The sequence below is a fragment of the Cydia strobilella genome, chromosome 16 (genome assembly GCF_947568885.1).
Source record: "Cydia strobilella chromosome 16, ilCydStro3.1, whole genome shotgun sequence".
In the NCBI taxonomy this organism is placed as follows: Eukaryota; Metazoa; Arthropoda; class Insecta; order Lepidoptera; family Tortricidae; genus Cydia; species Cydia strobilella.
The window spans coordinates 9,344,249-9,353,270 of NC_086056.1; the positions used below are offsets into that span (position 1 = coordinate 9,344,249).

The window sequence follows — 9,022 nt, forward strand, 5'->3', positions numbered from 1 at the left end:
ATCTAATTCGTAAGGAAGTAAAGTACGGGTATACATATTTGCGAAGCATTTTTGCCCGACTTCTATGCTTTAGTCATTATTCTGAGACAAAAAAAAACTACACTCATCCTTTTCTTTTGGATGCTAGTACTAGTGTAAGACAAAGATAGTAAGAATCTCTCTGTCTATGTTTGAAATGAGACAGTACATTGACAAACTATAGTCGAGTAGATTTGTAGCCCACCATAAACCATAAGCCTTCCTCCACACTCGTGCGCGAATCGCGGCTTCGCGCCGCGCCGCGTAGTCTGGAACAAGCTACACAAATGTACGGTGGGGAATAAAAAAAAAAGTGAGACTGTAACAAGGACAAACAATAAATAACGCTTTCTGTGCTACTCCTACAGTTACCCCCCCCCCCCCCCCCCCACTCATGCTTAATCCAGTTTTATACTAGATTCATGTTGACTGCGAATACTGCGATACGTTGCACGTTCTATCGCTCCTTCTCACTCTATTGGACCGATATATCGCAAACGTTTATAGCGACCTTAAATTGACAGTGACAGTGACAGCTGACTCTGCTGACTTGTCATCGTCAGGTCAGGAAAAAGAGAAACACCAATATTTCCTGCGGTTATCAAATTAGAACCATATTAGAACGTAGTGATTATAGCTCTTTGATCACGGCTTAAATCTGATTAATTTGTGTAATGTAATTTAAAAATCTTCTGCGATATAAATAATTCACCGGCGTATTCTAAGCATAAATAACAAAGCAGGTTAGTAGTACGTATTCCGCAGTTGTTACGTTGCGAAATATTAATTGACGGATTTCTTTGATTAAGTAAATACATCCTCTACTAATTGCGTAAAGTGAATATTAAATACGGTATAATAAACAAGAGTACAAATTCAAAATAGGTATAAATAAAAATAACCTGTAAACCTAAATGAGAGTCTAGTAATTCTCATTTAGGTTTACAGGTTTTTTTTATACCTATAGTGATTTTGAATTTATAGTGTGTTTATTATACCTCTAGCGTCGAATGATGGCTTAAATTATAAAATGGTTGAAAAACAGTTTTTACAGTATTTTATCAGTATCACTTGTCGTAAATTTTACATTCTAGTCCATAAATTATGGAAATGAATCGTCATAAGAGCAGTATTCGTTGCGAGAGCTTATTTAACAACGTTAGAACTATATATTGTCGATTTCCATTTTACTAGCAAATGTTATGATTTTGTCATAAGAATATTGGGCACATGAAACAGACATGAACATTATATACTAGGACATTTTGAGACACCAGAAATAGTATACTATTCATATTTGAATTGAACTTGATCTGCTGGCATAAAGAGCTATTGTGTTGTTGATTTTATCAGACATACCTTACAGCAGCTATATGCCAGGAGTAGATTATTATCTCAAATGTCAACCTTTATTAACATATCTTTTGTTAGGATGGGGATAAATTTACTGATTGTACTTAGAAGATGTAGTGTAGTTTTTGGTTTTAGACAAAATGTTGGCTCGGAACATATCTCGGAGTTTTTGGAATGCTTTGCGTCTGGAGACCCGATTATTATCTTCAAATACAGCCAAGCCACTGCATGAAGCCAAAGAAGGTGTAGAACCAACTCAGGTAACCTCATAGTATTATATTAACATTAGTACTTTATATTTCAGGCCTTAAATTTTCATTCATAATTATTTTGCTTACTTATATTACAAGCTAGGTAGGGTTTGACCCTGAACATCAAGTGTAAAGTATCTGGCCTGCAATAAAAATGTGTTAGTGTATTGACATAATTAACAATTACTGATTGAGTATATATATTTTGTAACAAAACATAATAGGTTGGGTTACCGACCCTCGGCTACCATGCTCACTTAAATCTAATATACTGCAGGCTGAAGCACTGGACAAGGACATCTGCCTGTTAGTGGATGAGAAGGACAATATCATTGGTACCGCAACCAAGAGAGAATGCCACAAAGTCGGCCCTGAGGGTGACATCTTGCTGCACCGAGCCTTTAGCGTTTTCCTTTTTAATAAGAGAGGTGATATGTTGTTACAAAGGAGGTCAAGCCAAAAGGTAAATCATCTTTTTACAAGATTGACTTGACTATATTGAAAATATAGTATGTAATTATTTTCTTAATGAACACAACAGTATACCTTATTTTTACTTATTATCATCAGAGGTTGGCGGGGGTGATCTATTTGCCTTATAATATGACATACGGCATGTCAAATTATAAGGTGAATAGCCCACCCCCGCCGACCTCTGATTATCATGTCTGTCTCTTCTCTTTTAATATCTTATTTTAAAAGCTTTAGTAGTAGAATCTTCTTCCAAAAAATTACGAAACTAGGCTGAATTTTGAGTGGCAATTGTCTGTAATCATAATATGTTGTATGTTCAGGTTACATATCCAGATTACTACTCCAACGCCTGCTGCAGTCATCCATTGTACATAGACAACAAGCCAGAGAACATTGTAGAAGCTGCCCGGCGGAGACTGAACCATGAACTAGGCATACCAATGGACCAGGTAATTATTTGCTTTAACTATTTGACAGTTGTAGGAAAAATAGGACTATGTTTCATTAAACAATTAGGTATTTTGTTAACACGGAGTTATAGAAATTTAAAAAAAAGATTATAGGAACTTCAAAAAGGACTACAAGGAAATTCCAAAAGGACTACGGTATGGGGTACTAAAGCGAGTGTACAGGTTTTAAAAGGGTTGGTGACTCGCAAGTGACACCCCTGCTGTTGCACGCGTCCATAGAGTATGTTTCTTTTTCCGTGAGGCAGGCAGGCAGATGTCGTAGTATAGAAAAAAAAACTGATTTAATAACCACTTTTTTGGAAGTCTGTTAACCATAACCACCAAAGACGTAAACTGACGCGTGCGGCCGCAGCCCAACAGTATAAAAGTGATCTGTGAACAGATGGAGCCGGAACTGTTCACGTTCCTGACGCGCGTGCACTACCACGACCCCGGCGACGGCGTGTTCGGCGAGCATGAGATCGACCACGTGCTCTTCTTGCAGGGCGACGTCAAGATCAACCCCAACTCGGACGAGATATCCGAGTACTGCTTCGTGCCCAAGAACGAGTTCAATGCGTAAGTAGAATCGTCAGACTTTGCAAAAAAATATAAACGTGATCGCTGTGGTATATGCGCCAGTGTGGGTGAGCTCTAATAAAAAAACTAAATAAGTAAATTTAATAATTTTATTATTATAAACAGTAAATTTTATATTTTATTTTTACTACAAAATTAAATTAAAATAAGGATAATTATAAATAGAAAGTAACGAATGATCAGAGCACAAGGAAGAAAGATTAGCAACTGGTCTAGATTTGAAATCGACAAAACTCTAAATTGTTTAACTGATTTCTCTAATGTTAATATAATGTATTTAGGTAAAATTTCAATTAAGCACTAGATTTAACGGTTCTTTGAGATTTTTGGACTCTAGCCGAATGTTTTAGTCCAGTGGGTCCACATTTTTAACCCCTAAAGGTAAAAGAGGTGTGTTATAAGTTTAGTCGTTCTGTGGAATTGTAGTTCCTTAAAGAATGAACCAATTTGATTTTTGTGCGGATTTTATTTATCGAAAGTGTTGTCTGTTGGGATTGGTCTTAAGCTCTGGGTTCCTATTATAGCGATAGCTGTGGAATACTGATCCATCCATATATTTTGTATGGAGACGGCCGCTATATGACGGCATCACTAGCCTAGGAAAACAGAGCTTTAGATAAATTTCAACTGGATGGCGCTATTTTATTTTGTCGAGGTTTATTTTTTTCTGTAATATAATATAATATATTTCTATAAAACGTAGGAAACAGTTTTATTTAACCTAACCGTTTTGATTTTACTTTAAACTGTAATGTAGCTCCTATTTAACTTATTAACTAATTATTACTGTGCTATTTTAAAATTTCAGATATATTCCGACGTTGGAAGGGCCGATAACACCCTGGTTCAACATGATCAGGCGCCATAGACTGAAGCTATGGTGGGACAACCTTCACCGTCTCAAGGAACTCGCCGAGCCAGAGAAAATACACAAGTTCATAGACAAATAATCATAACTTCTATTTATATTATGTTGTCATTATCTGTGTATATAATTAATTACGAACAAGGAGGCAGTAACAATTTAGCATTTCATTTAGTTTACTTCAATTAATCAAATGTGTAAATTTTCTTTAATATGTATACCTATGACGCCAATGACACTTCAAATATCTGAACAGTTGTTAAGGGTGGCATTTCGCCTGTCCAATACCTTGGTCCAATGTGTATTTGCGTTTTACATTTTGCTTAATGAGAGAATGAGACTTGAGTTAACGAACCAATATTATGTTTGCGTATCTGTATGTTTCATGCGTCAGAACCTTTAATTTATTGCCAGTGTCATTATCATTACTTATTATTTTATTTATATTTGTAAATTTTAGCTCGAGCTACACAAATAAGGCGCGATAAAGCGAAAATAGACTTTACAAACACAATCCATAAGTTCTGTCGCGCACAGGTGTATCTAGTTTGGTTCTATAAGCAAACAGCTGATAAACATTAGTAGGTAATTAGATATTTAAATAGTTCGAAATACAAATTATATTCAAATTATTTATTTTATTAAACGCTATTCTCCATCAATTTGTTTCAATAATTCGTCGGAACTATTCATATCAGGGGATGAAGCTTTACACTTAATTTTCCTGGGAGTGTAAGTGGCTTTCACCCACTGTAACGTCCTCGAATGATGGAAGTTTTTCTTGCGAAAGATTTTCCTCGGACAGTCGATTCGTTTAGAGGTGGTGGCGCCCACGGAGCGAAGCAAGTAGGCTTCGCACGCGACCTGGTTTCCGATGTGCAGGCCGCTTCTGTACGCCGTGTGGAGGTATCGTACTGCTATGCCTTGGAGTATCTAGTAAAATACTAGTAAATTTACGAGAGAAAGTCATCGTGACACTTTCGATTTATGTAAATCGGCGCCGACCTTTGCGCAAAATTTCTCGCATCGGTATCTTAGGCCTTAACCGTTGGTTATTAAATTTGGTATATGCGCATACTTACAATAATACGGAATACTTATAATTATCACGCGCAACCAATTATTATAATTCTGAAAGTTATCTAACACAAGTCTTCTATTTATCTAATAGTTGTTAAGTAGGCAATTACTTACAAACCCCTTACGAATAGGTAATTCGAGTGATTAGGAATTGCGATCGTACGAGCCCATTCAGTAACCAGCTTAGTTAGATACGTGAAAATGCAGTCTACCTGTACAGTCGAGTATTTGTGAAATAAGTATTTTTTTTAGCCTTATTGCAATGGATTAAGATGAAGAAAATGTATACATATGTATGAACTCGACTGTACCTACAGCCAGCAACACTAACTTACCATCGGTTAGGTATAACTCTTATATAATTGTATAAAGTAAGGACGCGAAGTACGAAGAGTTTCGTAAATAGACACTCCATTTCCTATCTATCACACGCGCCCAATTATTATTCGTGCTTAGCGTCCCTACTTTAGGTAGGTATAAGCTGTTAACTTTAACGACGAATTCTGAAGTTCTGAAACGATATAAGGGCATATTCGATGTATGACCTAAAGGGCTACATTTCCAATCCATAAAAAATATGATTAAGTATAGTCAAGTGTAAAAATATGGGTGCACTCATTATACTCATAAATAAGTCCCAATCCCATAGCTCTTATGTCAGCGAATTAAGAACTATGGGACATATTTTTGAGTTAAGTTGTATGCACCCATATTTTTACACTTGACTGTACTATGTAGGTAGGTATTCAATTCACCATGGCAATTGTTATAAGGGCCATCACTGCGATAAGCCGCCATGAAATCGTCATCATTTCATTTATCAGTTTCTCTTCGCAACCAGCTTCCCATATCGTCAGTTTTTGCTGGAAAATGCAAAGAATAGGTACTTTTACTTTTGTCATTTTCAATTGAAAACTACATGCGTTGTGTTTGAGTAAGTACCTTGTACCTACCTATACTCATTTTCATAATTAGATAGGTAGGGCAAAATACTTGTGGGCGGTGGGTGATGTGTATTTAGGTGAAAGAACATTACGGATGGGGTAATATCAGACAAAACAGTCTATAACATAGGTCACTCAGCACTCACACGTGGGTTATACTTATACACTGTATCCTCGTGCGCAACTCTGTGGTGCACGCAGGGCTGCATCACATCCATAGAGCAACAACTGTATGGTACGTTATCGCTGACGAACTTGTGGGTAGATTGCAGTGAACTGTTCAAAAGAAATACTTAGGTAGCTCTTTCAAGAAAGGTCTAATTGAATTTTACAATCAATTTGTTGTTATCCAAAAGGTATGACCTTTTATTATGATTAGGTAGAATTCGTTCTATTTGTTACCTGTTATTTATGTGGCAAAACTCTATTTTTTGAGAAAAAAACGCAGGGCACCATTTCTACCTCAATTTGATAGAAGCTGAAATCCCCGGTGTTTTTTCTAGACCCCTTAAGTCGATATAAAATTAAAAAATTCAAAATTCGTTTATTTTTTAACAACGTTTATCCTGGGTGTCGAATCCTCCTTTTAAGTTTGACACTTGTGTTAGGAGGTATTCGCTCTTTCATACAAAGGTGAGAAGAAAATTAAAAAATAAGTTTGACAATATTATAAGTATTATAACTAAAACTAAACATTACAAGAATTGATAGTTCTAATGTTTTTTTTTTCCTGTCGGTGTATAATGTAGAAATTACTCGTGACCAATGAGGATATAATAAGATAGAGCGGTACTGTCATAGTAAATTTTGTAACCACTGTAAATTTACTGCCATCTATCGACAAAAATGAAGATGTATAAAAATACGTTAAAATGTATCTAAATATGGATAAATTATTTTTTTATTTGCATTAATTATTTTTATATGATTTTGACCCATGTTCTTTCACTGGTATGCGTTAAAATTATAAATAACAAACGAAACAGTCAACGCCCTCTATACGAAAGTAGGCCAAAACTAGTGGCGCCATCTGATCGAGAATCAAATTTTCGTGATTTGGCACGTTTTTTCCTTAGACTGTATCCATCTATTACGGAGTTATATCTATCTTTGTCGTGACTAAACTCGCCCGCAGCAGTACGAGTAGAAGCGAACTTGCAGGTATTAGTCTGTCAAACGTACCGACCTCTTTAAGATGACGTTGCCACTAGTCTCGGAGGTGTACCAGGGTATGTAAAACCACTCCTGGTACATACCGCACTCGCCCGCAGCAGTGAAAACGAACTTGCAGGCGGTCTATCAAAAGAGCCGACCTCTTCAAGTCGACGTTGCCGCTAGCCTCGGAGGTGTACCAGGGTATGTAGAACCACTCCTGGTACTGCACTCGCCCGCAGCAGTGAAAGCGAACTTGCAGGTGGTCTATCAAACGTACCGACCTCTTCAAGACGACGTTGCCGCTAGCCCCGGAAGTGTACCAGGGTATGTAGAACCACTCCTGGTACTGCACTCGCCCGCAGCAGTGAAAGCGAACTTGCAGGTGGTCTATCAAACGTACCGACCTCTTCAAGACGACGTTGCCGCTAGCCCCGGAGGTGTACCAGGGTATGTAGAACCACTCCTGGTACTGCACTCGACCGCAGCAGTGAAAGCGAGTTTGTAGCTGGTCGATCGCCACTTTGGATGGCAGGTGGCTCGAGTAAAGAAGAATTGCTTTAGTGATACCGCCCTTTATTTTAGCTGCGAAACAAAATTTCAAAGAAGCAATAATACCTATTGATCTTGAACTTCTGCACGATTTTCTAATAATACGTGATGCAAATAAAATAATCAACAATGATAAAAGTATAGGTAGGTACCTACCTCATCTTGAAAGCCTACCTCTTATAATAGTCGTTTGCAGACCGGAATAAAACATGACCGCCAGAAATAAAATAATAATAATAATGAGCGCCCATATGTAATAGAAGAGACCATTGGTGACGTTGTACTCCACTCTAGGTAAACCAGCCTTGAACAGTTGGTACAATCCATAAATCTACAAGAAAAATAAATATACTCGCCGTACTCTAATCAATAAAGCCTGGCCAGTGATATATGATCATTGTCAAGAGGGCGCTGTTATTGTTGTGACAGTTCAGTATATACATAGTATGAAAAAAAAATGGTCCAGTGAAATTCCGCAACATGGCGAGTGATCAGGCCAGGCGTGGTTTCCTGGTCGTCAGACTTTACCTATTTATTACTAGTTATTATCTACATTCTACCCAATAAATGGTTTGCAATACCTTCTCTTATGTGCCACTTATGGAGTGCAACCACCCCATTGTTTCACGTGACGCCACATGTGCGTTGCCAACCATTTGTGGATCCTAGATATGGGAGGATTCGCTGTTTGACAACAGCTTGAAAGATAATTGGTCGATCCTCGTGCCTAAAGGTGGTATTCCACCTTGCACCTGTCCAATGTGTATGCATCTCACATTTAGCTTAGTAAGAGAGTGAGCCGCAATGCACATTGGACATAGATATTGGTCAGGTGGAAGCCAACCTAATAAACGCAGTGATCTTTGGGAGCTCTGGCAACCTTAATACACCTACATATATAGGTACACAGTAAAAATTTAGTACAGAACATGTTTCAAGCACTATAATCAAGGATAACCCTGATAGATCTCACTTACCTGAATAATAACGGCAATAATGCCTACGCATGCAACGATAACCGGAATGGCATTGCCGTCCGGCCAACACACGAGATCCAACAATGTGCCCTCCTCGCTACGAATGCTCTCCGACGTATTCACCAGCCAGGTCAAGTAGAAAATTACTATGGGCTTGCTCGCCATCAGCAGTAGGCGGATATTGTTGAATGACGACCATGTTAAATAGATCGCTGAAACCATTTCAGGCTATTTCGTTGATTGTGAATCCATTCCGATCCGATCTTGTGGCTGACAATTATTGTCATTATGACTTATTTATAAGTAA

At 37.7% G+C, this 9,022-nt stretch overlaps 2 protein-coding genes across 3 annotated transcripts; one reads left to right on the forward strand and one right to left on the reverse strand.

Moving 5' to 3' along the window:
- Positions 1–1,511: 1,511 nt before the first annotated feature.
- Positions 1,512–4,668, forward strand: LOC134748453 (isopentenyl-diphosphate Delta-isomerase 1). Of its 2 annotated transcripts, none has more exons than XM_063683249.1 (5): positions 1,512–1,631; positions 1,900–2,085; positions 2,417–2,545; positions 2,949–3,124; positions 3,954–4,668. In XM_063683249.1, exons 1-5 carry the CDS (start codon positions 1,512–1,514, stop codon positions 4,093–4,095), a joined length of 753 nt encoding a protein of 250 aa, XP_063539319.1. In that variant the 3' UTR covers positions 4,096–4,668. The 2 variants fall into 2 exon arrangements, with proteins under 2 accessions (XP_063539319.1, XP_063539320.1); XM_063683250.1 differs by having other exon boundaries at positions 1,512–1,626; positions 1,895–2,085.
- On the reverse strand, positions 4,569–8,937 carry LOC134748459 (photoreceptor outer segment membrane glycoprotein 2-like). The gene is made up of 6 exons (XM_063683256.1): positions 8,716–8,937; positions 7,913–8,069; positions 7,594–7,771; positions 6,181–6,310; positions 5,846–5,953; positions 4,569–4,943 (listed from the first exon to the last, which is right to left on the reverse strand). Exons 1-6 carry the CDS (start codon positions 8,935–8,937, stop codon positions 4,659–4,661), a joined length of 1,080 nt encoding a protein of 359 aa, XP_063539326.1. The 3' UTR covers positions 4,569–4,658.
- Between the last annotated feature and the right edge of the window lie 85 nt (positions 8,938–9,022).

Bases quoted from the DNA above. Each gene is read 5' to 3' on its own strand.
- LOC134748453 (XM_063683249.1), top strand. From the start codon at position 1,512: ATGTTGGCTCGGAACATATCTCGGAGTTTTTGGAATGCTTTGCGTCTG. The intron at 1,632-1,899 runs GTAACCTCATAG...AATATACTGCAG, and splicing joins AAGGTGTAGAACCAACTCAG to GCTGAAGCACTGGACAAGGA. The intron at 2,086-2,416 runs GTAAATCATCTT...TTGTATGTTCAG, and splicing joins AAAGGAGGTCAAGCCAAAAG to GTTACATATCCAGATTACTA.
- LOC134748459 (XM_063683256.1), bottom strand. From the start codon at position 8,937: ATGGTTTCAGCGATCTATTTAACATGGTCGTCATTCAACAATATCCGC. The intron at 8,070-8,715 runs GTAAGTGAGATC...TTTTTCTTGTAG, and splicing joins TTATTGCCGTTATTATTCAG to ATTTATGGATTGTACCAACT. The intron at 6,311-7,593 runs GTCGGTACGTTT...TCTTTTGAACAG, and splicing joins GGCAACGTCGTCTTGAAGAG to TTCACTGCAATCTACCCACA.